Here is a 26,932-nt window from a genome sequence, read left to right on the forward strand (position 1 = left end):
CACAGGACAGATCTCATCAAAAAGCCACTATTCAGATTATTCTGGCAAGGAAAAGAATTACGCTCTTCCCTACGGGTGCTAGTTGCAAAGGAAAATGGCCTCTGTTCCTGGTTCCTGACAATGGAAGAGCAAAGGAGCACAGCCAGGACTGTGACGAGCTGACAGAGCGATGCACAGCAAACGCACGAAAAGTACCGCCGGCCTCAAGGTCCGCCGTGTGCAGGGAAACAGCGTCCAGCATCCTGCCAGGGACAGGGCAGCTCCAACAGCAAAGTTTCCAGAGGTGGACAGCACCGTTTGTTTGCAATGAACAGGCTGTTCAGAAAGTTTAGTGAATTAACTATGTTTGTTCCTACTGCAGAAGTGTTGATTTCACAAGAGCCGAGTGGAAGAATTTGCACTTAACAATATGACTGGGTGTAATACTTCCCCCACTAGACAGAAACAACACTTCCAGGAGGTTACACCTCCTCAGGATATCATACATTGGGCTGCCGAGTCTCAGGAGGAGGCACTATTTCAGGATCCCTGCATGACCCCCAGTGCATAGCAGCCCCTTCTCCTTGGTACCCAGATACCCCATCCACAGTTTGAGGTCAGCAGCACTCTCAACGCTGATTTTACACACCATAATGATGGGAGACCTGGGGGGCTGGGACTGCACCTTGTGTGCAGTTGCGCCTGGACTTTGGCTTCATGTGGGATATGAGGATAAGCAGCAGCCTATTGTGCTTTTCATAGCATTGTGGTTTTTTCATGGCATTTTTTTTAAACAGAGTCTAGCCCTGGCTGACTCTTAGCCTGACATGAAGAGGTTAAACACTGTGCGAAACAAGGAGAGCTTCCTGCAGGATGGAAGTGGAAGATTAACTGCAGATTCCTTATATTTGTGACTTGTTGCATGACTTGTAGACATTCTTGCACTCAACCTAGACCGTCAATGAGTCAGTTGTCTTTGCTGTAGGTCTGGTGCAGTTCTCCAGTGATGCTAGGTTGTACTTTGAGGATGTAAAATGCGTAAGGGATGAGGAGAGCCTTAAATAGCGTAAGAGCTGGGTCTCATCCTATACTGCTGCCTGATCCAGGTCAGAGCAGGTCCTGGAGAGAGGGGCAGGCAGCACAGCGCTCCATGAAGCTGGAGCTGCTGTCTCAGCTGAGCACCACGCTGCAGCTTGCGCCTGCCTCTCCCCCACTCAGAGGGAGTCCTGCTGGGATGTGCAGCAGCTTGACCCAGGTCCTCCCTCTCACTTCTCGGGCAACGGTCTGAGCGTGGCCTCCCTCGAGAGAGATGACTCACCCAGGCGTGGCAGACACGGGTCTGGTCAGCCCCCATCAACGAGCAATACAACACAGGCACTGGCCAAGACGCAGGGCTATGAAATGGTCACTGCTAGGATTTAAGGATCCATACCCAGCTCCACCTTGTGGGTCGCAGCCACAGAAGGGAAGTGTGAGAGTAGTAGTACAGAACATAAGAAACTTCTGCTCAATTTTCTTTCTCCCATACTCCCAAATCCCACCCTCCTCCCTCCATATTACAGTGACAGAGATGCAAACCAAACACACCTTTCTAGGAGCTGATCTCTATTTCAAAAGAAGGCTGCTCCTGTAGGAATAAAATATGAACACTGGCATGGGGTGGTAAACAAGTCCCTACAAATTTTTGCCACCCAGTTACTTCCTTCCCTTCTTAAATACCCTGAAACAAATATTACTACAGTAGCTCCAGCCCCATACAGTTGTGAGAACACTTCATGCAAAAAAAAAAAAAAAAAAAAGTGAAAAACAACAAAAAAAAACCCCAACCCCAAAACAGAAAAGCCCTTCCCTGGCTATGCAGGTCTGGAAATCTCGATGTTTCCTCATCGCCCCTGGGAGAGGGAAGGGCTTTGCCTAGACACAATCCAGCACAGAGTCACCAGCAGTTCTCCACTCCAGCAGATTCCCAAGGTGCCAGACCTAATCCTGCCCTGACTTGCAGGCAGTACGTGGAACTGTGGGTTCCTCTCGTGGTCACCAGGTGAGTGAAAGGAGAGGCAGGCCCTGAGGAGCCACACTGCCTTTACACATGTCTGCCAAGGTTCAGCTGGGTGCGGAGAGGGCAGTACCAGCCAGCACTTGCTAAGTACCGGAGTTTCTGCAGACCTGTGAAACATTCCCAGGATTACTGCTGTCTTTGCCTAACTTATAAAGGCAAAGAGGGCAAAAAAAAACCCCAGTAACAAAATCCAAATCCATCAACACACCTGTAAGGTTACTAACTACTTCTACACAGACACTGCTTCGTCATTCAGCACAAGGCTAAGCATGCTCCTAGGTAACTACGGGGGCACAGCGGGCGCCGGGGGGGGGGCACAACTTTCCAGGTTTCTGTGGTGCCTCCCTCAGGCCTTGCTCAATTCCTATTACTAGACAACATCTACGATAACTCACAAACTTCCCACAGGCCCTGCAGGGCACCGGTCCCAGCATGCTCCAAATGCCTCCTGTTCTCATTTAATCTGGCCAAGCATGGCAAGCTGGGACCAGTACCCTTCACAAGGAGTACTGCTCAGCTGACATGGAGCAGGACATCTCTGTGGACTGTTTCCCAATAAAAAAAAAGAAAAAAAGAAACCAAGAGCAACTGTGATTTGCTCCATTTAATTTCAATTAACTGCAGCCCTTAGAGGCCAGGAGAGATGCCAATCTAGCAGTTTGTTGGCCATCCCCTCGGGGATGTCCCATTTCTCAAATGCCCCTTTCCCAACCAAGCCTCTACTCTTCTCTGCTTAAAGGAGTTTTAACAAGTCATTAAATCCCACTGTGTTAAACTAATAAGAGCTTTAAAACCTGCAGTTCCTTTTCCTCTGGAGGATGTGACTGAACGGTGGAAAGGACACGGTCAGGCAAGCACCCTCCTCTGCAGTGGGGACTCTGCTACCTCTGGAAGCTCCTGACAGTGACCAGTGTTACTGGATCCTGTTAGAAAGACATGATGTAGTTAGGGCTGGGGAAGAGGAAAAGGAGCAACTGTTGTCCTTGGTGTGCTAGAACTTCTCCTCCCTCCCTAGGTGGGGAAACAGGCAGCTTATTTGCAAAAGGCAAGTGGTTTCCTAAAAAACTACTGAAAAAACGCGAAGGCTGCTCAGCCCCTTCCCCTAGAAAACTGTAAAAATGTTGGAGACACAGTGTGGCAGCAGGGAGGCTGGGAAGGCAGCACGGGGACAGCTGCTGTCTCTGGACCATGCCACAGCCATGGCAGGGTCCAGAGAGGTCTGGCTGTGACTTGTACATGCTCCCTGTAGAGGATTCAGGAGCTCAGGTCCTCTCTGCCCTCTGGGTGTTCAGTGGGCAGTAAGTGGCTGTGGCTGGTCTCCACACTGTCCAGGCAGCTGCTGGTATGTTGGCGTATCCTGCCCGAACAGACCTCGAGGCTGTTCTGTGACCGTAATTGCTGTCAGCGACCAGTCCCGGCTCGGGCTCCCCTCCTCCGGAGGTGTCTCCTTTGAGTGTGCTGCCGCTCAGTTGCTTTCTACCAGCTTGGCTAGTCCCTGACGGATCTCACTGAGCTCAAATATCTTCACATCCATTATCTCTGCCACCTTGGTGACCTCGTTCTGGATCTTCTCCCTCTCAGCCAGGGTCTCTGCCAGCGTCTGCTCGGCAAGGTGAAGGCGTCGCTCCAGTTCTGCGTTGCATGCCTCCAGCTCCTGCCGAAGGACATAAGTGCAGTGAGGTGGCTGCCCCAGCACTGATACACACTGCTCACAGACCACCACCCTTATCTCCACAAAACAGCCCTGCTAGCCCCCCAGCACCAGGCTACCCACACCCAGCCAGCCCAGTCTCCATCAGTTCTTTCACTGAGGGACCTCCCTATCTTGAGCCACAGCACCCCGGCATGCGAGCACATGTTCCCCAAACCCAGGTATCTGCCCACAGTTTGCAAAGACATATAAATGCAGATCTCTTCACATGCCTATCATCTCCAGGTCTGATGGCATTTGATGTTTGGAGGTATTTTTCTGCCATGAAAGCCAGTGTGTGTGTGTATGGGGCTGAGCCCCGCAGCAGATCCCCTTGTTCAGTAGCTCAGAGGTAAACACAGGCAGGCAGTGCCCCCAGAGACTGCACAACAGATCATGCTTCCATCTGTGTCCTTGCCCTGAGGTGCAGAGCAGCTTGCATCCCTCCTGTCAGCCAGACTGAGTCAGAGCTCTACTCCCCAGCCATCCCTGCCCATCCAGCAAGCTATGCAGCACTTCAGAGAGATGGAGGGTCACAGGACATCACAGGTCCTGCTCCAGTCCCATGTCAGGGGCTACTGCAAGTGCTAGAGGAGAGTACGTGAAGGCTGGGTTTGCTATAGCCTGCTGATTGTGCCCCATCCCATATCTCTGAGGGATACAGGGAAGGTGGAAGAAGGCAGAGACATAAGCAAGGACCTGTTCCCATTATCCAGAGGCAGAGATAGGCATGGCAGCTCTGCGGCATTCACTCTTTGGCTCAAAGAGGAAATGGGGACGGATCCCTCTACTCTGAGTGCAGAAGTGTCCCAGATCTGCCATCCTTACCTGCAGCTTCTGCAGTGTCTCCTCACGCTCGCCCTCTGCTTCCCATCGGCCACACTTCTGGCTCTTTAGCATCTGAATCTCCTAAAACACAAGGAAGAAGAGCATCGTGTCAGACCCACTCCTGTCCCAGTGGGGCCAGCTCCCACCACACACCCCAACCAAGGCCCCTTCCCTCTCTCCAAGGATCACGTAACCACACGCAGCTCCAAATTTTAATACCTCCCTTTCTAACCTTCTACTTCTGCTGTACCTGCTGCCTCCCTCTAAGCTGTTAGTCCCTAGTCAAGATGACCGTCCAAGTGCCAGCAAGGTTCAGTGGTCTCTGCACCCCGCTGCATCCTTGCTCAAGATCAGATCCCACGCTCCTGGGGCCACGGTCCCTGCTCAGCTTTTGCACACCTTTGCCTTGCCCCAGCGTTTTTCCTCTAGCCTGAATAGCTCTGGGGAAGGGGGAGAGATCTGTTCTCACTAAGGATCAGGAACCCCAAAACACCTCCCCTCCCCAATCCCTGCTTTGTGGCTCCAATCCTGAGGCTCTGTCCACCCACCCTGCTGAAGCACGGCCACCAGAGAGCCTGCAGATGTGGAGAGAATCTCTCTGATTTGCACATCTCCCCTCCTTCACAGCCTGTGTAATTAAAACTCTGCTTTAAATCATTCATTTAAATGCAGTGAAAGCAAGAAGCAATTACTACACTAGAGGCTAACTGCAGCTGCAGATGGCTGAGAGGGGAAGGGGCAAGACACATCCCTGCTGTTTGTGCAGTGTCTGAGACTCTCCACACAAGGTGATTTCCATGGGAAACTCCCAGCGCTTTACTGTCACTCAGCTTTGCCTTTCTGGGAAGGGAGACCACTGAGGGGGCTGTGCTGGCTTACAGAGGCTCCTGGCTTGCATAGGCAGCATGTGCAACAGCACGAGGGGCCCTCTGATCTCACACAAGCTGTAGTGACAGGCAGGGTGTTGGTGATTGACAGGCCACCCAGCTTCAGGCTTTACTCTGCTTTGTGGGGTATTACCTCGTCTTTAGCCTTGATCAGTATTTCCAGCTCCTCCAGGGTTTGGCTCAGGTCTTCTTTGTTGTTCTCACTGGAGGAATCGTGAGCACCCTGTGACTCCAGTTCTGCTACCTACATGGAAGCAAGCACAGGGAAGGTGCGCTTAGATATAGAAATGTCCTGACACCTTATCATTCACAGTCATTCTCCATCATGTTTTGGCTTCCTTGCAAACCCAACCAGGCTTACAACAGGATAGCAGCTCCCAACCTGGGGCTGTTTAGAAAAAAATTCTCTCCTGCTCTGCATAGATCACGCACAGAAACACATTGCGGGAAAACTCTGTCTAGAGTCTCTGTCTCCACTTTCTCCTGCAGTCTTGCACTTCCAGCAAAGCCTGACTGGTGGACATCAAACACATGAGCCTACAACCCATAGCGATGGCTAGATCCAGCTCCATTTACATCCCTGGGCAGGGATTGACAAGGGCAAGGGAGTTACTGCAGCTCAACCACAGCAGAGCTGGGAGGAAGGGTTTGCCCAAGCGTGCTCCCCATTCCTGAAAAATTCAGCCCAGTGGCTTAGATTATTCATCAAGAGGATTAATTTTTAAAAGCTCATCAGAAGGTCTGCAGCAGCTACTGCTGGGGCCCAAGCTCTCACAGGGCCTGCACTGAGCTCTACAAATGCAGCTCCAGCGATGGGTACTCTCACATAGACAGGGTTCGGACCCTGGTGTGACACCTTCCCACGAGCAGGGGCAGCAGGGCAAGACTGGCTGGATTGCGCCTCTGCCAGGGTCCATGTAAACAGTGGTTGTAAGCTGTCAGGTTCACGGGGCCAGAATCAACCAGCTCTGGTCCCAAAATGCTCCAGTTTAGGGACAATAACCTAGACGTTTCACTGAGTTAGTTTCTTCTGTGATTCTGCAAAAGTCCCCAGTGGTTGCCCTTCACCGAAGGCTCACAAAATCCTCACTCTCAGCTCCTGGCTGTGAGAACAGCCACCAAACAGCTGAGTGCGCACAGAGCAATGGCAGGGAAAAGACAGCTCATCCCAGCCATGGGCACAACCAAGATCTCTGCTGTACCTAGGGCAGGCTCCCTGCTGCAGAGAAGAAAATTCGTTCCGTGCAGCTCTTTTACTGTCTGACTCCAGCACTGAAAATTAGCAATGGGCACAGTGAATCTTGGGGGACGGCTGTTTACTGCACAGATTGGCCACACAACAGCCATCAAGTGGAAACAGCTGTTAATTGCTATAAATCCCTGCTGTCTTTTGAATGAGCTATCTAGAAGTGAAATGGCTTTATGCCGCCTTCTCCAGGGCTCCAGAGTCCTTTCCCAGCCAAACCCCAACTGTCCTAAAACCCTTTCCCAAGTACTCGGCAGCTCTTCCCTCCCAGCAAACCCAACCATGTGACAGTCACTCCTCTGCCCAGATGCACACAGGCCTCCTCAGTTGATCTGTGACCTCTCTGACATTACATAGGTCAAAAGATCCTATTATTCCAACCAAACAAGGGCTTGTTTGTACCGCACCACCCGGGTTTCATGATGTTGCAGCTCGGATTCGAGCTAATTATAGCAGATAGAGCAATCTTCATCCTTCCTGTCAGCAGCCAGAAGATTGCCCTGATGCCCAGCTCAGGGCAGGCACAGGCCTTACTCAGTACTGCTGGCAGCTGGGAACTACCCCCAGAAAATCTGAAGGGAAGCTGGTATCCTTTGACTTTGTGCTCTGGTTTCCTCCCTTTATCCATGGGGACTCAGCACAACCCCAACTTGCTCTGCAGAAAACAGGAGCTCTTGTGAGAGCTCCCTAGTTACACGGCCTTATTCCTTGACATGTTTTCCCTGCCAGGCTCATGCAGCATCCTGGATTTCCTTCTCATCTCCTGCTGACACCCATGGAAACTGATGGGAGAAGGGGGTCAAGGGCACCATCTGGCTCTGGGACAGGGCTTCCTCTGACCTGCTTTGCAAGGGCCCTCCTGTGCTCACCCGCTGCCGCAGTGTTTCCGTCTCCTCCTGATAAGCAGCCAGCTGCTTCTTCCACTGGTCCACGTTGGCGTTGGCTTCATGGAGAGCAGCCACGAGCTTGTTGTTGTTGTCCTGGAGGCTGAAGAATTCAGCCTCCCACTGGACCTCACTCACCGAACTGTGTGAGAGAACAGGGGAAATGTGCAGGAGAGCGTAACAGAGTCTCAGCATGAAGGTTTCTTCCCCCAGTGCTAACATGCACTGAAACCATGCTCTTGGAAATGCTGGGCAGCTCCCTGTTTTATATTTGGCTTTCATATCACTTCCCAAATTTAAATACTTCTTCCAGCTCTGAATCTGCATCTCTTTCCTTTATCCCTGGATAATATTTGACTTTGAAGCCATGTGTGCTTGCTTGAAACTGCAGAAACTACACTGTGAGATTAATGGGGTGGTGGGGTGGGGGAGATACAGCTTTGCAATGTGGGACTGTGAATCCATTTTTAAAATCTTTGTTAGGTCTGAGTTTGCTCTGAATAAACCCCTACCACCCCAGACTCAGGAGAAGGTAGCAAAGGACACTGGCTTTTGATTTAAAAATATTCTAAGTGTTCAGTTGAGAGCTCAACGGGAGCCACAGGGCAGAATCCAGTCCAGAGTCTTTTGAACAGACAAAGAACGGAAGCAGCAGGGACTTTGCTGGAATCATCAGGGGAATTAACATAAATGCAGCCCTGGGCCAGCTGGAAAAGTGTGAACATCTTCTGGTATCACAAACTACTGATCTGTAGATAACTGGCATCAACTCATCCCCGCTGTGGGCACAAAGCATTCTCCTTCCCACGCCTGAACAGCAGATTTCACCTCCAAGCTGGAATAACTTTCCACTGGGGAAGAGGGGAAATTGGTACGGTGGAGGGTTTGAGCAGCAGCAGACATGGGGCATTACTCAGCTACCTAAAGAAGTAGCATTGGGTCAAAAGCATTTGGGATGACAGGGACATGCACCAAATCATGACAGAATAGACAGTTTAAGAGTCAGGAGCAGAGAACACTTGTGGCAGCCTCACCCTTCTGAAAGCATCTTCTTCAGCCGCTCCTTCTCTGTTGTTATCTCAACATCGGCACTTTGGCTCCGGAATAGTTTATCTTCTCCTGGCCCATTGGAGCTGATGATGGGGCTGGGAAGTACCTGGGGGGTGAGGAAGAGGTGGTTATCACACAGCAGTGAAGACAGGCCACGTGGCCATAAGGTCTCTGCAAACTCATTCACAGCCCGGGTTCACAGGGCTAGTTCTCAGTCCCTGCACTCTTGTGAGAAACGCTGGCTTTCAGTCCTAAGTCTTAGGTAGCGCTGTGCTTGTCTACATGACAAGGGGTGGCAAAGATCCTCACGTATGGCTCAGCAGCACCAGTCATGGCATAGCGATGACTTCGGAAGCTATGCGGATGCAGGGCTTTCTCTTGGATAGATAGGTTAGTGCTCAGCTCTTCCAGCAGCTGCCCTGCTGCCGTGTCCTCCCTTTCCCTGTCTCCATGCCATGCTGGGGCAGTGATCCCAGTGCACAGATACCCTGAGCAGGTGGGCTCACAGCTTGCGCACACCAGCTATTCCTCCCTCCCGACGTGAGGTACTGAATTCTCTGGCCCTCAGCTTCCCCGTGACAAATGCCAGCGATGTACAGCCTGTAACCCGAGTCCCGCGGCTGTGCACAACACTCCGAGCTGCTAAAGCTGGCTGTTTCAGGGGTTTGCTGAATTCTTAATAGGATTTTCTTGCTGGTTCTCAGAGCAGTGGAAAGGCTTAATAAACTCTAAACACAGACCTGCCAGGCCACCTGGGTTCAGTCGCAAGTCCAGTTTCTGTACCTTGAATTAAGACACCAGGTGCCACTGGGATAGTGTTTCTCAGGCTCAAGGGAGGGAAACTCTGCTATTGCTCAGATGACTGTGGCACGGTGCTGGTTTTGGCTGGGATAGAGTTAATTTTCTTCATAGTAGCTGGTATTGGGCTGTGTTTTGGATTTGTGCTGGAAACAGTGTTGATAACACAGGGATGTTTTCGTTACTGCTGAGCAGGGCTTACACAGAGTCAAGGCCTTTTCTGCCTCTCACCCCACCCCACCAGCGAGCGGGCTGGGGGGGCACAAGAAGTTGGGAGGGGACACAGCCGGGACAGCTGACCCCAACTGACCCAAGGGATATCCCACACCATATGGCGTCGTGCTCAGCATATAAAGCTGGGGGAAGAAGAAGGAAGGGGGGGACGTTCGGAGTGATGGCGTTTGTCTTCCCAAGTCACCGTTAGGCGTGATGGAGCCCTGCTTTCCTGGGGATGGCTGAACACCTGCCTGCCGACAGGGAGGAGTGAACGAATTCCTTGTTTTGCTTTGCTTGCATACACGGCTTTTGGTCTACCTATGAAACTGTCTTTATCTCAACCCACGAGTTTTCTCACTTTTACTCTTCTGATTCTCTCCCCCATCTCACTGGGGGGGAGTGAGCGAGCAGCTGTGCGGTGCTTAGTTGCTGGCTGGGATTAAACCATAACAGGCACCCACTTTCCAAAGCTGTGGGAGAAGAAACTCAGCCCCTGCACCAAAGTATACCCTTCTCCATGGTTCCATATTCCTGCATACATCAGAGCTAGCAGAGACAAACAATTCATCCTCCCAGGCTGGAGGGAACTGACAGTGGAGCAGAAATGAATATGCAGAAGCCAAAGCAGACTTTACATCCTCCGGCCCCTCCAGAAGACCCTGTCTGCACAGTCTCCTCTCACAGCAGGGAAGAAGCTTGGCACTGACAGGGCAAACAGCTATAAAAAGGCTCTCTGGGCAATGAGTCTCTGGGATCCTAAGCTGGGGGCTGTGAGACCAGGTGGCTGGTGAGCCTGCTGGAGTTGATAGGTAGCCCTCAAATGCCTGTGATAAGGACAGCCACCTGCCTTCAGAGTCGGCTGACATCTATAAATAGAGCCAGACAGGGCCATGAGATGTATCGAACACCAGTTTCATGAAGCCTTCCAGAGAGTGACTGAGAAGTGAGACCTGCAAAACACAACCCTGCATCACCTTTACTGCAAGGTGGGGAAACTGAGGCAGGGAAGGGGCAGAAGTTTCCTGTTCTGGTGTGTTGAGCCCCTGTGAGTCCAACTGAAACTGATAACAGTTGAAGATGCTCCACACTGTTTTGTTGCTTACATTATACTCTGCGATGGGGATGCTAAATGGGATGGGGACTGGCCTAAAAGGTACTAGAGGACAGAAGAGAGCTGCTATCCTGGGATTTCCCCAGCTCTGAAAAGCTGAAGCCTAAGTAAACTAGTGCAGATGCAGAAAATGAGGGAGCCCTGATTTAAATTTCAGGAGACAGATCTGCTCTCTGCTCACTTGCAAACAGAAACACAATCAATTATTCAAGGATGAAGCTCACGTTTGAAGCTCTACTAATGTAGAGACTGCGAATCAGCAGTGGGAGAAGGGATGATGGGCTGATGTACATACAGGCCGGGGAAGGCAGGACAAGACCTGCATACCCACGTGGCAGGGGACACTGCATGTGTCACTGTGTCAGCATGCTGGCTGCAGGCAGGGGCCGTGCGTACTTGTGTCTGAGCTCTCCCACCGAGAGACAGGCAGGCTGAATGGGAAGAGTGAGCGTGGGTTCCCACTGTGGCAGTTTTAGCGCTCCCGAGTCAGGTAAGAACGAACAGAGCCTTAGGCCATTTCCCTGATCTGTGTTTAACCTTCACCTTCTGACCTCCTCACCCCTTCTGTTGCAAGTTGCCATCACAGCACAGGGGAGACGAACGTGTCCTTTTGTGGCACCTGATGAGTTCTGCCTGGTGTAAACAGGATAAGAGGGAGTATCTCTACTCCCAGCCTCCATCTCCTGGTCAGGGGAGCTAGGAGATGGAAGTTACAGCTGGCCATAAATCTCTGTCTTGGGCAATTACTACTGACCAGAGCCTTTTACCTAAAACTTTGGTTCTGCTATGAATGCTCTACTCTACTCCCTTCTTCATTTCCCACCCATTAGGATGGGGCTTAGAGTTAGCAGGAGCCAAAAGCTAGGCAGATTTTCCCCATTTTTGCACCCCACATGACATTTCCAGTCTCTGCAGAGCCACCGCCTCCACCTCCTCCTCTTTTTCCTGCAGGCCAAGGTACTGTTCACACTCCCTCCTCCTCCTCTGCTGCCACTCCATCTGTACTCAGCCCAGAGAACGCAATGTCCTCCATCCTACAGCTCCTCTCCCACTGCCAGGAGCTCTGGGAAATGCAGAGTCACCTCTGGAGTGAACTATTTGGGAGGGCAACTTCACCATAAGCACTGAACTGCTTCACCATGGGAAAAAGCAGAGTAGAGTTCTCCACAGCTTATCCTCTCCCCTTCATCCCACTGCTGCCGGAGTTGGTTTAGCTATACAGGGAGAAAGGTAACAATTGCAAATGCAACACATGCGAGAATGATCTATGATGGGCTTAAGCTTTCTGGCTTGGTCTCCTGGGGGAAAGAAAATTGAATGACTGGCTGTCATGCGTGCAGTTCTACCTTAGGGGAGAGTTCCCAAGGCAGGGGGACTGATTTCTATTCTCACAGCACAGCTTCTCTTCCATGGTGGAAATATGACAGAAACAGAAGAAGTCTGGCCAGCACTCCTCAGTCACCAGGTCTAAGAAATCACTTTGTCTTTCCATGGACCCCCATGGACAGCACCATCACCTATCAGAGACACTTGGAGAAGAACCCCCTGCAGCCCCAGAAGATGAAGAAAAATGGTTGGAAATGCCACGTGTCTTTCCTCCTATGACCTTCAACCAGGCAACATGCACTCCTGCATGCTACTTGCCTGTTATTGTCACACTGAGCCCAGGGAGAGCCAGCAGCTCTAAAGAAAAAAAGAAACACAACAAAAAACACCAAACCAAAAAATCCCAACCACCACAACAACAAAAAGACCCACACCTCCAGCATGGCTTTATAAGACTTCAAATGGTTTTGATAGTTTGGCAAAGAGGGAGGAGTGTGAACCTTCCCAGGAGCTCCACACTAATTAATCTACTTTATGTGTTTCAGCAGAGTGACCTCGGGGCCACAGGTGTCATCAAAATGTGAAGCTCCAACCTCAGTGTCTGGCAAGAAAGCTCTCAGAGAGAAAGGGATGAAAGCAAGAAGTCACTAGAGGAGATCAGCACAGTGGCCACGTTCCCTAGCCGTCATCGCTCTGCAGTGAGCTTTACTCATGCCTCTTTCCAAGCATTACCTGGTGAGATGTGATATTCAGGGCAGGATTGGTCAGCTCTGTTTTATCCTGGGACTTCTCCCTCGCCAAACGGGCTGCTTCTTTCACTTCCTGGAACTTCTCTGCAAACTAGAGGGGAGCGGAAAAGTCACTCCAGTGCTACGCCGAAATGCGGAACGAACTAGAATTGATGCCTGGGTTACTCCTCCCTTTGCAACTTCATTCAGCATGCTTTTTAATTTGTCTTCAACTAACAATAAAATTCAGGGAATAGCCCCTTCCTGCCCCTGCCCACCCCTGGCACTCAGGGCTGTGGGTTTAGCTAAATAGCAATGACAGAAATTGAGCCTGAAGTCCTAATTCAATTTGTGATGCTCAAAACACTCTGCAAATATTACTTTAAAGCTCCTCCTATCATCTTTGCATCTTGCATTAGATTTTAGCACAGTGGGAACAGTGCTACATCAGGTTCCTAAAGTCTTTTCTCCAGAGGCTGACCTCCCCTTCAGGGTTTCAGGGACGTTCCCCCTGCTAGCATCAGGTTTCTGCCAGCACCTGCAGCATTACCTGGGAGAGATGTTGCTCCGAAGCAAAGCCCAACCCATACACTGTGTTGGCTCGGCTGTCTGCCCATTGTCCAAATTTCTGGGACGTCTTTGTGAAGGTCATGTTGGGGGTAATAGTGCTGTTGATGATTGCCTGCAGAGAGAGGCAACAATGAGAGTCAGAGAAACTCCAGTCTGCTGCCCTGGGGTGGTGGTGTGGGATTGATCACTATAATCCCTGTGTACTCTAGGAGCTAGGGGTAGAAAGCTCTGGCTTTTAATCTATAAGACAAAAGTTCAGGCTTTTGGTGATCAAAAGTCTTTCTAGTCTGGCTACGTGACACGAACAAATCTCAATCATCTTGTCTACTGAAAAAGAAAAAAAAGCCTCAGTACCATCAGCTTCCTCCATTGCTGGGAAAGGAGACAAGAGACAGCGTGTCTCTGGGGACTTAACAACTTTCTGATGTTCTCCATTTTCATGGCAAGTAAGAAAAAAAAAAAGGCTTAAACAGCAGTCAGGACTAGCTATTACGAAACACTCTCTGCTGGTTAGGGTAGCAACAAAATAAATTGCCTGGGAAGCCTGCCGAATCTCTGCCATTGGAGGTCTTCAAGAACAAGTCAGGAAAATCCCTATCAAGAACAGTTTAGGGAGAGTTAATCATGTTTTGTGGAAGTGACTGAACAGACTACTTCTGAGACTCCCGCAACCTCTGTCTGTCATTTCATTATATCTACAGGGGTTGGTTTTAGCACAGGATAACGGATCTCAGAAAAACCTTGTGTTTTGCATGCGAGGGGGGTGAAAAGAGTGGGGCAGGGAGGGACAACATCAGACCCTAGGGCACATTTTTCATCAGCAGGGATTCTAGTATCTAACACTAAACACACTTGAGCACGGAGGCAGTGTTTTACCTTCCATTCCCTGCAGTGAAGATGCCAGAGTGCCCATGCTGAGAACCAATCAACTTGACACCAAAAACATCAACACCAGAACAGCCTTTGGCTAGAGAAAAACCTGCTGTCAAGCTGTGTCGTGCTGTCAGCAAATGCCCCCTACCTTGGTGCCCCCCACGCTGATGATCCGGTACACATTGCGTGTGGCATCGTAGAAATAGGAGACAGTCAAAGCATGCTTGCTGGCAGGGATCCAGTTCCGTTTGGTGGCAGGGTCGATCTGGAAAACATGGGCCCTGGTGCTGAAGATTGGCTGCTCCCTGCAAGAGAAGTGAACAGGGCTGTCAGGGCAGAGGGGAAGCTGAGCAACGGGGGAAGTGCATCGACTTCCTGGCACTTGGGTTGCATTATGCACCGCCGGCAGCGCTTCTGCTATGCACCTCCTCTCCGGGGATCTGAGATACTAGCTGCTAAGCACTGCAGCCCCCAAGGACGCAGCATCTCTCAAACAGAAGCCCTTCACTGAGCCTCTGTGCAGGGAGTAGCAGCTCCCCACTGTCTGGGCTGGTATCATCTAGTGTCCCTTCTTATTAGGGGAGTCACGACCCAAGTTCTCCATCATTCCTATGAGTTGCTTTTCCAAGACCTCTGGGCTTCTCTGTGCTCTCACAGGAGCCCTCCACATCCTTGGCACTCTTCTAAAGCCCATTTTAGAAGCTGGGGGACCACTGGCTGACGCCCCTGCAAAGTAAAAGCCCACGGCTGTTTATGCCTCCTATTTGCCCACCATCCAGGCAGCATGACGACAGCAGCTTTCACTGCACACTAGTGACCTTGGTCTATGAAAATACCCTCAACACAATAACAAAGCTACCAAGGGTGTTTAACTACAGGTACAGGTTTTTACCTTCCTCTAGAGCTTCTCTGTCCTCCTCTGCAGTCTTCAGGCATTTCCGAAGACCACAGCCTGGCCATTCCAGCAATAACAGACTATGCCCTCAGGTTAGTAGATCTTATAATGCACGTCCACCCAAGGATGGGCATGAAACTTGCAAGCAGAAGCGCAAATAGGACATCACAATCTCATGTTTGGGACATACCAGATGGCCCTACACAACACAGCCAGTGTGGCAGAGTTATGCTAATAGCTAGGGGTTGTATTATTAATTAGCCTGACTTCAAGCTTTCTTTCACCATCCCTCAGCACCTTAGTGGTCAGTTCATGGCAACTTCACCAGGTATATGATTTTTCGGGTTGCTGTATTATTTGTACTTCATAGGATATCTCCAAGCTGGAGCTCTAGGGAAATGGATGGATGGAGGATGTGTTTGGGATGTGAGCACAAAAAGCGCCTTCCCCTCAGCACAGCTCTTCCTCCCTTGACTCACGCTTGGGAAGCGCATCCTGCAGTGAGAGGTCACATCCCAGGATTAAAAGCAAGTCACTTAACAATGAATTAAAGGAAACACTTCACCACACAATGTGCAGCTGCTGCAAGAAAGCACTGAACCAAGCACTGCCCGGATTTTGTAATCAGTAATATCTGAGCTGAAATAAGGAGCTGAATCTCAGGCATCAGGATGTAACTTGAGCGTTTCAGGAGGCAGGAAGGAATGTTTCCATGACACAACAGTCCAGGTACATCAGGTCTTGGGGTCTTCGTTTGCCTTTGGTTAAAACCCAAGGCACTGGCCATTGCCACACTCCTTACCCAAACCTAGTGAAATCCGATGCAATCGGAAACATCCCACACCCCCATGACAGCTGCAAACGAGGCATAGTCACAATCCTGCTACGTGCGAGCTCCCAAAATCCAGACATTTTTATTTCTTCCCCATTCCAAGTCCTCACAGCTGCAATGAGCAGACCTTCCCATCAATCCAAAGACAACTGTACCTGGTGCTTTCTGAACCCATCACCAAAACTTAGGAAGGAAATAAAATGCTCCCTGCTACCTCCCAGTTTCAAGCCTGTTCCCAGGCTATAGCCCTGACTCAAATCTCTTGTTCAGAGGCAGACTGCAGGAAGGTCTAAACCAGCCCCTTCTCAGCATCCTCTCTGGCTGGTTTTATTCATTTACGGTTTGCTTTTGGAATGAGATTCAAATTTTCCAGGCTCCACTAACAGATACTAAATCTTACACGGATCACGACTTATCCTTTGAAACACAGTACCTACAGAGTAGGGAAAAACTAATGTTTCTGCACCTTAACCCCCAAGTCCTGGACTAGTGTCACAAAGAACAGAGGAAGGACATTACCTAGTTGTTGACATTTGTTAGTAAGGGTAAGACAGACTACAGGCCAGTGGAGTTAGTATGCGTCTCTCCTCCAACAGCTTCCTTCTCAGGTCTCCTAGCTGGACTGAGGCTCCTTTTTGGTTTTGCCTCCACAGTGGTTCATTTCCTAGCGATGGAAAAGTCAGCTGTTATTTATCACACAGAGCACAGACAGAGCGTTCAACCAGGCAGCGTTTAGGGGCTTTGTTTGTCCCAAACTCACAAAGCTTGTAATTTGTAATGATTTCTCATCACCGAACAAGTTTTCTTCCCTGTCATGGGAGATAATTGGGTGAGCTGTGTAACTGGAGTAAATCTCTTTGGCAGCAGGCGCTGGCTGTTGGGAGAGGGCCACAGAGGAGCCTGAGAGGCTCTAGTGTTTCCAGTCACACACACGTGATGCTAGCTGCATGACGGAAAACCCTCCTCAGAGATCACCCCTCACACGCACGGCAGCTATTCCTGTGCTCACTATTCATCAGTGAGGTCTGCACCCAGAGTCAATGGAAACCATCCTGCTGGCTGCAGCAGGTTTCGGACCAAGTGATGTTTCAAACAGCCCTCTGCCATGCACCCTGACGGAGCTCTCTGACGTTCCCGGAGATAACTCTTCTCTGCCCACGGGGACGGGGCTGCAGCAGCACCTGGGTACGGCACCCACCATGTGCACGCCCTGCCCTGTGCCCCACGGAGCCAGGCACGATCCCAGACCCCAGCAGTGAGGAGCCCCTGCGGCTGCCCTGTGCTGTCTCCCCACGACATGCGAGACAGCAGTGCTATTCATTTGCTTTGTAAATTAGTCTCTCCAGTAAACGGTCCCCACCCTGCTCTCCCCCATATCAACGGAGACTGCCTATCTCAAAAAGGGAGCAAAAGGGTAGGAAAGTGAATTTGCATGATGAAGGATGCCTGTAGAAGGGGTAGAGAGCCCAGATCTCCCAGCCTCTCTGCTAGGTCTGCCTCCAAGCAGGTCAGCTAAGAGTCTCTTAATACCTGGAAAACCCCATTGCCTTCCTACTGATCACTCCAAGACAGGAGAGGCTCAGGAGGCCACTCAGATGTCACTGTCCTGTAATTACAGTGTCACTAACCACAAAAGTCAGCATTACTTTCCTTCTGAGCACCAGGAGTAGAAAATAAAATGCCACTGGAAGGCCTGTCAGACAGAAGAAAAGCCCATCTTCACGGGGGTTAGCTTATGCTTTTTCCACTCAAATGAGGCTGACTCGGCCGCTCCCTCGCCCAACACACAGCCCCTGGGCATGCATGCTCTTTTCCTGGTCTCAGGTACGCTGAAATACGCACCGCTGATGGTGTTGATGGGGAAGGGCGCTCTACTTTTTGTGCCTTCACATAATCACTGCTGTCTCGACACTCATACATTTGTTCGTGCCTTATGGTCTTCCCTGGAGCAACAAAACTTCACGCTGTCTGCGAGAAGTCTATCCTTCCCAGTTACAAATGTGAAAGTCTCGCCATCTCTCCGAACAGGCCTGCTGCCAGTTACACCAGATGTGCTTTGCTTCCAGCAGATAGCAAACTGGCAGCAACAGCGGCAGGGCATGTCGGCAACTTCACCTGCCTGCCCGGTGCCAAGGAGGGAACTCCTGCACCCGTCTCCCTCCGAGGGAAGCAAACTATGCAGAATCTCCTGAAATTATCTTTCACGTCTCCCCTTTCCTCACTGCAAATGAGAACAGTTGCTGCCAACTTGCATCTCCCTAATAATGGCGACTGGAAATTGCTTTATGAGGCCAGCACGTTATTGCCACAACTACCTGAGTATAGTGCCAGCCTGGCATGGGGACGGTGCTTTCTAGGAAGCAGTTGCTTAAGCTCTGTAGGTAATGCTCAAGAAGAGCTTTATGCTCTGCTTGGGAACAGCACAGAGATGTTCATGCTCCTTTTGCAGTGCTTGTGCAGGGGAAAAAAGTCTTCTGTTTGTTTGTTTTAAATCCATCAAATTATACAAATTATATCCAGCTAGTACAAGAATTTCATTGTCAAGGATGCTGGCTAGCCTGGAAACCTGCCTTTCAGAACTCACTTACTTGTCTGACAAGGTTAAGGCAAACGCTACAAAACAAAAGCTCTCCTAGAGTCTACGTGGTGGAGCACAATAGAAAACAGACAGAAAGAGTAGGCAGAAACGCAAACCGAGAGAGCAGAAAAGCAAGGAAGTCTGCAAATCTCGGGGCACATCTCTAAGAAGCCATAAGTGGTTTATTAAATGGAAAATGCCTCTACCTCACCCTTTCTACGATTCCTTCGGCAGGAAGGAACCGCGGCAGGGTTTGACACAGCTCAGCACAGCTGAGTGGATTAGCAAGGTGGGGACGCAGGCAGGACTGTGGGGCACCGGCATACGTGCTGAGGGAAGTTGAGAGCAGGAAAAGCACAGGTGCCGAAAGCCAGATCTGAGATGCACGAGCGGAGTGATGTCTGAGGAGCACCCGTCTGCATTCAGCTTGCTTCTGGCCAAGCTGCTGACCTCTTGTTTCCAAAAACACTACAAAGCATTTAAAAATAGTCCTGGAAGCGCCTAGGATTCAAACTGTCATGTTCTCTCTCCTGCTACAGCCCCCTTTTCCCCTGTGTTTTAAGTGTATATGCTGGATACACCACACATCCCTAAATGCTGACACTTCTTTTCCTGCTCCCAGCTGGGAGTCCCCATAACAATACAGACATAGCAGTGAAAAGGGCATGTGTAAACAAAACCACTTACATCCCCCCAGGGCTGTCCTTCGCAGATAATTAAGAAAAACCAAAGCAAATGACTGAAAGGACAAAGATCTGGCTGAGACACAGACACGATCAGCAAGTGCCTGATGGCAACTGGAAAGGAGCCAGGCCTCATCGCGGCCAGGATTTGTTCCCAGCCCAGGGGGGAAAGGCAAAATTCAATATCCCACATCCCGCTGATAGCTTAAAAATGACCTGTCCCCCATGAATGTTCCCTAACGCTCCAGCAGCAGGCTTCCCAGCTACCAGGCAAAACCAAGCAGCTAAAAATGAAGAGATGATCTAACTGATCTAGCTATTCCTAACGTGTTCTTCACATCAGCAAAGCACCTGGCTCCAGGATGCTGCCTGAGTAAAGACCCCAATGACTCCTCTTCTGGCTTCTCCTTACAGAGAAGCTGGAAGAAGGTCACTGGGTGTTTGGGGAGGACACGTGAATATGGGGTATGGACGAATCATTTCCGATTTGCTCACTGACTGGAGTCTCTGACTCAGTGGTCATTAAGACGACATGTAGAACTGCACGCTGGTCTCATTTCCACCTTGGTTCTTACATTATTCCCCTCTCTACAGCATCCAAATTGATTTCTTAATGAATAGCTGCTTATTTCACCATTGCCAGGAAAGCAAATCATTATTTCTCCTCTTAATTTATGGTCTCAGCAGAGTAGCAACGGACTGAGCAGGCCAAAAGGACCAAGTTCACTAAGGCTGGATGAGGGACCTCGTCAGGTTAGGACACACCAACGCACTGCCAAGACCCTGGAGGAGAAGCATACCCTGCAAGCACTGCCCTGTGCCAAGGAGGTACAGATGGCATCAATTCAGTCCCTTGCACCAGCGCCACATTTTTACCTAGCAGGGGAACAGCAGGCATAAAAGATGCCAAAGTCTGGAGAAGACTAAAACCAGTGCTGGCCCCTCTGTTCTGTGTGATCTGAACACATATGTCACTGGATGCATGGACTGTCCTTGAGTGTCCTGTCTGGATGGGGGCTCTACCCTCCTCTTCACAGGCACGCGGGCCTCTTCCTAAGTGGGATCTTCTAAAATAACCCACTGCTGCTACAGAGAGAATGCAACAGAAAGGGAGATGAGCCACCTCCCCAAGAGGCCTCTCCAAAGAAGGACTGCAGCATCTCCTGTTTAGGAGACAGCACCAGGGACTGGTGCCAGGATCGTCCCATGAGGCACCTGCAATGCACGGGATCGTATGGATCGGTATATACACAGGCATCACAGTAACGCAGGCCCGCCACGCCGCAGTAGAACAATGTCCAAGCTGAAGCAGAGCTGCTGACACAAGGCTGCTGGGAGCTCAGCTCGCCTGCCCTGCCTCAGGGCCCATCTTGCACAGGGGGTTCACCACACACATCTACCTACACTTTGAGCAAGCCACCTTTAATCCCTCTGCTAGGTATGTCTTTCATAGGAGGATTTCACAGAGCCTTCTCTCTAATCCTCACCAGAAAAATACTCTCAAACCTGCAGATGAGTCTAATAGCAGAACAGAAGTAAAAAAGTAAAGAGATTTTTGGTTTAAGCCACAGGAGTCACAGACAGAGCTGGGAACAGGGCATGTTCCCCACTGCATCCGCCAGCCTCCCATCACAAGGTAACGGCATACAATCCCCTAAAGAAACATCTCCCATTTTAAGGAATAGCCCAGGTTAAAGGGACAGACAACCTTTGAAAGAGCTGTTCAGCAAAACGTTTATCTCTATGTCTGAATTTCAGTAGCACTGTGGCAGCTCCAGTGTTTCACTGCATGCTCGCTCCCTTCTCCCCATCACAACTTCAGCTGCCTGTTGGGGTCCTTACACTGCACAGTCTCCTCAGAGAAACTGTATTTTATTGCTTTTCCTTTCTCAGGGTATTTCCAATGCAAATAGCACCTCTTTGGGAAAAATCCTGTTTGACAGTTACAGGCGCTCACTCTCTCTTCAGCAGGTTCCTAAACCTAAGGGCAATTGCTAAAATGCAGCCCCCCTGCCAGACCTCTTTGAAAGGGAGAGAGGGAGAGGATGAAATCAGGTCTTTATTGTTTGCTTTAGATCTTTTACTGCATCCAGCGATGTCTTTGCTCGATAGCTTCTACACCGGGTATGGGGAGGGGTCTCTTTCTGACTGCACAGCTGCATTTGATTTATGCTTTGTCCTCATTCTTCTCCGATTTTCTGTGCAATCTGGAAGATTTTTCCCCACTGTGATCCTCTTCATTTTTTTTTTTTGTTCTCAGTAATTCTCGCCTCACAATCCTGTCTGCCTGGCTGTGACATGCCCATTTAGTTAACTGAATTACTTATCACATCCTGCTCACCTGCCCCCACCCTTTGCTGCATGACCAGAGAGAAGAAACCTTATGTTTGGTCTGGAGAGGGAAGCTTTTAGAGTCACCATTCCCCAAATTTATACTAATGTTCCTGTCCTGTTTTCAGTTCCAAAGCGAGGTGTGTGACAAAAGAGCAGGATTCAAACCTAGGCACAAGTATAGAGTTTTAAGAGAGAGATTTGGTGGGTAAGTCCAAGTTCAAAGCACTCCAGGAACACAAATAGTGAATAGGTCTGAAGTTGAGGAATAAAGTCTTTTAGCCACTTAAGGCAGCAGCTGGAATGAGCTGGGGAGGCTGAGCTCGGTCCTCATTAACTGCGTTTGCCTTGGTGCTGCTAGATGGGGTACAGTCAAGGGCATCTTGAGGAAGCCCGTGTGCTGTTCCCCAGCCTGCACCTCCTCTCGCTCACTGCAGCTTCTCTTTGCAGGGATATTCATGTACTTGTCAGAGAAAGGACCCTCCCCGCACTTGCACGGAGAGAGGATAATCACCTCAAATACTGTGCATCTAGCCCGTCTGTGGCGCCCCTTCATCTACAAACCAAACCAAAAGAAATCACATGCAAGAAATCACAGAGTACCAGATCAGCAGAATCATTTGTTTCTGTGGACCACGGGCACAACAGTACTCAGCCACAAGGGCAGGGAAGGGCTTTGGGGGTGCAATGTTCCTGCTGACAGCAGCGGGATACCTTCAGAATGCAGAGACCTAGGAACATATTTTTGCACTGTGCCCTGTGGCTGGGCTCAATGTGCAGCCACAATGAGCAGGCCCCCGAAAAAGAGGTCTTCTTCTGATAAAAGGCCCATTGCCAGCCACAGCAGGAGGTAAGGATTTCTCACTGCAATCTTCCCAAAAGCCCTTTCTCCCTGCAAGGTCTGGTTTCCTGGATGGGTGTTCACAGGGCAGCTCGTGCAGAGCAGAAGGGGGTACGCGAGAGCATATGAGCATGAAAGATATGTGGCTCAGCGCTGGCGCTCAGCCCACCGCCACGCTGAGTCAGCTGGGAGGCCATGCTGGCTGCCTCAGGGCCAGGGCTCTCCCTTCTGCTGGATCACCAGCCAGAGCACTCGGGTGTGAGAAACCCTGCAAAGCAGAACGGTCCGGGATAATTTGAGGGAGAGGGCTGGCCAGGGCAGAGGGGGTGAAATGTGTTTCAGACAGACAGAGCCCAGTATTTCAAAAGGCAGAACTGGAGCACAGAGAGGGCACGAGAACCAATCTCCTCCTCCTCCACTGCTGTCTGTCTTTGTTTCCTTTTATCTTCCCTCAGCAGCTTGAATAGCTGCTGACTGCATGTCAACGCTGTTCAGGGAAGAACTGTGGGTTAATGGAGTCAAACCTCATCTCTTTCCCTTTGCGTTTCTCCCCAAAGTCTAACCCTTCCTCTGAGCCAGGGACTGGGTGTAACTCCCTCCAGAGCCTATGGAAACTACTGCTTCACTGTAAATGGGTGCAGAGAGCGTGCTTTGATATTGCCTACCCAGGATTTGGGCACAAGCCTCCAGAACGCTGATTGTTAGACACTGGACTGCAAAACTGCTTTGGGAACAAAGTTTGGGAGGACCGATTCCCAGCCCCCTGTTCTAAACACCAGGCAGGTTTTCAAGCCCTCTTAGCTGCAGCTTCGCTTTCATTCTGTACTGCATAATGTCACCTTGGGGAAAATGCATAGATGCTGCTAGTGTCCAGATGGGATTGAAGGAGGCCAGACTTCCACCCCACAGCCACAAAGGCAAGGTGGAGTGGTGCAGCTCCAGCAATGGGAGCTGGCTAGGGGCTGCTTTCCCTTCTGCCTCCCCAACTCCCAAGAGATTACACAGCAGGGCTTAGCACAGGAATGAAAAGCAGCTGCCTCACAGCCTGTCTGCAGATAAAGGGCAGCAAAGGAATCCTGGCTGAATATGCTCCTGTTGGATCAGCGTGGGGAACAGCGACAAGCATGCAAGGTCAGGCACAGAGACAGGGAATCAAGGGCATTTAAAGACGCAACACATCCAAGAGATTTTTTTTTTTTTTTCTTTTGGAAACCAGTCCCCATCTACAGAGCATCTTGGCTGCTGAACACTACACTACTGAGCATCTACAACACAAGCTGTGCATTCACCTTCCTGGGACAACTGTTACTTCTGCTACTAAGCTTCAGCAGCTCTTTCTTTTGAGACACACAGACCCGTGGCTGGAAGTCTGTACAGCAATTAAAGTTAAAAAACCCAGCAGAGCCAGACTGCGGCTAAGTAATTCTTTATACATTCCAGAAAATATGCCCAGTAATAATTAGAACCAGAGAAGTGGAGATACATGCACATTTCAAAACGCTTCATGCCTCCAACACATTCTGCCTCTGCATCTTCGTTACAATCTACAGGACCCGTACCACTTCCAGGCACAGATGCCTGCTCAGCTTCACTAGAGCAAGTCCCTAAGATCTGCTGCTATTTTCGACCTGCCCTTGCCAGTGCTCCGAAAGCACAACCAGCAGCCCCTCTGACCAGGCCAGTTCAAATGGCCCGTTGAGCAGAGGTCAGTGGGATGGCAGTATAGATAAGAATGGGTGAATTCATTTGCTTGATATATGTGACAAGCGGGTAAACTCTATATTGCTCAAATTAGAAGCTGGTAAGTGGCATCTACCTGTACTTACATTTGACAATACTATCAGCAGAGAGTCAGAGAAACGTGTGTAAGTGTCCGCCAAAGACTCAGCTAGGACCTAACTAAATTCACTTCCCTCAGGATCAAATGTTATTTACAACTGTCCTCTTCAGAGACGAAGTGCTAATGCATCAAGACGTACAGTACAGCGGATACAAAACAGCACACAGAGAATTTATCCATGAAAACCAGAACATGACGTTACAACGAAATCTAATATGGAGGAATGAGACCAGAATCCCTGCTTTAAAAATAAGTTAACCAGAACGTGATGTAAGAGGTGATGTGCTTTTAATCTTTTGTATCCAGAGTAATCTAAACGCTGCTGAAAGCTACTCAATATCCCCATGTGATCAACGTACAAGCAAAAAGACACTTTTATCTCAGGAGTTAAGTGGAAATAAGGAATTTTGGGTGGAAAAGTCATCTCTGGCTTAACAATAGCTTTGCTACTACACCGCTATAATTATACAGTGAAGTCTAAGCAGACTGAGATGGGGACACTACCTCAACATTTTCCATGGGAGGTGGTGACCCTCTGAGGAAGTCACAGAGCTGCTGGGTGTACCTGCGGTGGGTCCAGGAAGGATTCATCCACTAACTCCAATAAAGCGCTAGTCCCAAGCTATCTGCTTGTTAAACCCTTCCTGGCAGTTCTAGAAGTTTTACAGTAACTTTGTGGATCACAGGGAAAGTTACAGGAAAATAGGGACGCTTTCTGATTTAACCTGGATCAGCACATACTCTGCCAACTTCAAAGGATCTACACCAGATTCACACTGCTGTCACTTGTGATTCTTCGCCTCTACCTTTTCTGCCTCTTGAATCTGTGTTTGACTGTTCAATCATTTTATCTAGATAGTCCAAGAGGAAAATTAGCAAAAGGCAAACAAGCCCCTAAGAATGTTATTTATTTCTCCTGCATTGTCAAACCCACGCGTTTGGAGGGAGTTGATCAGACAGGCTTCCTCCAGATCCACTATGCTTTCAAACAGCCACGAAGAGTTTATTGCACGAGAAACTCACAACAACACATCAGGTCCTTAAAGTTACGATTGAGACTTATAACTAGGACATAAATTAAATACCAGACTAAGCTCCTATTTCCATGCCAAAATCCACTGCCACATCCATGCAGCATTATTTCACTCCTGGAAAATCTGAGGGGGATCATAAGCTAAGTCATCAGGGATTGCCAGTCAGCTATTTATCCATTTAGAAATGCAAACAGGATCCATTTTACTGAACGTCAAAGTCACAACAGCCAAACAAAATCCCTGATTTCTAACTTCTGGAAAAGTTTGTGAACACAACCCGGCTCCAGTCCTCCCACCCAGCCTCCCAGAGTGGATTTCATACAACATACAGATCACTAGAGGCTTCCCTTATATACGAGTTTATTTAAAGAAGTTGCAGAGACTTGCAATTACCTACTTTCTAACCCATAAAATAAAAAGCAAGTCTAAACTTTAAAGCTTGCCATGTGGGAAAAAAAATGCAATTTAAAACCTTCATTTCTTTTGCAATTACCTTAAAAATAGCTCAGCGGCCATGAATAATAAAAGCAATTCAAGAATAATAAACTGCCAGTCTCACCCCATCTCTGCCCGGGTGTCAGCTGGTTTCTCTCCCGTCCTTTCTTCAGCTGCCTGAGATTCTCTCCACGTTTTGATTTATTTCTCCCTTCCTCTTTCTTTCTGTCTTTCTCCGGATCCGGATGCTCTTTAAATTTCCTCCGGAATTTCACTTTGCAATCTTGCTAGTTTTGCTGTTGACTCGAAACGCCCAGCAATCCCCGAGCGTGCGGGGCAGCGAGGGCAGGGGCCGCCCGGACCCCCCCCCCGGGCTGCGGGCACCCACACCCAGCTCCAGCCCAGAGCGCTCGGCGGGGAACTTCGTCCCGTGTCCCCCCCCCCCCCCCCCCGGCCGCCGCGACGCTGCAGTCCCCAGCAGTTCCCCCTCTCTGGCTCCCAGGATCCCTCCTTCCCTTCAGCATGGGAGGGGAGCAGCAGGATTAGGTGGTGCTTTTGCGAGCCCTTTAGACAAAGCCGTCTGCTGGCTGCTGCTCCGGCAGCCCCGCAAGTTCTTCCCCGCAGCCCAAGAAGTACAGCCACCTTCTGGATCGCGATTTCTTTGTTCTCTCCCCCCCTTTTTTTTTTTTTTTCCTCTTTTTCTCTTCCCTATCCGCTTCCTCCCTCTGCCAACTGCCCCATCTCGGTCACATTTCTCCGCTTCTTCTCCCGACTTTATTCCCGGGGCCGGGGCCGGCTCGGCGGCACCACCTGCCGGGCAGAGCCGGGCCGGGCAGGGCCGGGCCGGGCAAGGCCGGCCCTGCGCCCGCCGCCCCCGGGCCGCCGGCCGGGCACCCGGCGGATTTCGGCGGAGCTGGATTACGGCGGAGCTGGATTACAGCGGAGCTGGATTACAGCGCTGCGCTGGGATTTTAATGGGCGCTGACTACCCATGAAAACAAAAATCGTGTTATCTTAGTCTAGACATCTATCGGAAACAGGGCGCTCTTTGTTCTTCTGTCTTTTATGAAGTCATTTATACAAGTGGAAAATTAACATAAACCATGAATACTTTTTTATGAAATGGGAAAATACCCTGGGAAGAAGGAAGGCTGAAAAGGCTTGGGGAAGCGGAGTGGATAATTAGCAATCGGCCACTCCCAGCGTGCCGCTGTGGCC

General features: G+C 50.0%; 1 protein-coding gene across 2 annotated transcripts; it reads right to left on the reverse strand.

Moving 5' to 3' along the window:
- Positions 1 to 1,374: 1,374 nt before the first annotated feature.
- Positions 1,375 to 26,121, reverse strand: HOMER3 (homer scaffold protein 3). Of its 2 annotated transcripts, XM_076359403.1 has the most exons (10): positions 25,839 to 26,121; positions 16,492 to 16,636; positions 14,394 to 14,550; positions 13,353 to 13,484; positions 12,807 to 12,914; positions 8,608 to 8,729; positions 7,559 to 7,715; positions 5,577 to 5,687; positions 4,557 to 4,637; positions 1,375 to 3,692 (listed from the first exon to the last, which is right to left on the reverse strand). In XM_076359403.1, the coding sequence occupies exons 2-10, from the start codon at positions 16,503 to 16,505 to the stop codon at positions 3,504 to 3,506; spliced, it is 1,071 nt and encodes a 356-aa protein (XP_076215518.1). In that variant the 5' UTR covers positions 16,506 to 16,636; positions 25,839 to 26,121; the 3' UTR covers positions 1,375 to 3,503. The 2 variants fall into 2 exon arrangements, with proteins under 2 accessions (XP_076215518.1, XP_076215519.1); XM_076359404.1 differs by lacking the exon at positions 16,492 to 16,636.
- Between the last annotated feature and the right edge of the window lie 811 nt (positions 26,122 to 26,932).

This window comes from Aptenodytes patagonicus, chromosome 25 (genome assembly GCF_965638725.1).
Source record: "Aptenodytes patagonicus chromosome 25, bAptPat1.pri.cur, whole genome shotgun sequence".
Classification (NCBI taxonomy): Eukaryota; Metazoa; Chordata; class Aves; order Sphenisciformes; family Spheniscidae; genus Aptenodytes; species Aptenodytes patagonicus.

Excerpts from the sequence above, each read along its gene's own strand:
- HOMER3 (XM_076359403.1), bottom strand. Across the intron at positions 13,485-14,393 it reads TCAGCGTGGGGGGCACCAAG|GCAATCATCAACAGCACTAT; the intron begins GTAGGGGGCATT and ends CTCTCTCTGCAG. Across the intron at positions 5,688-7,558 it reads CGGAAACACTGCGGCAGCGG|GTAGCAGAACTGGAGTCACA; the intron begins GTGAGCACAGGA and ends GCTTCCATGTAG.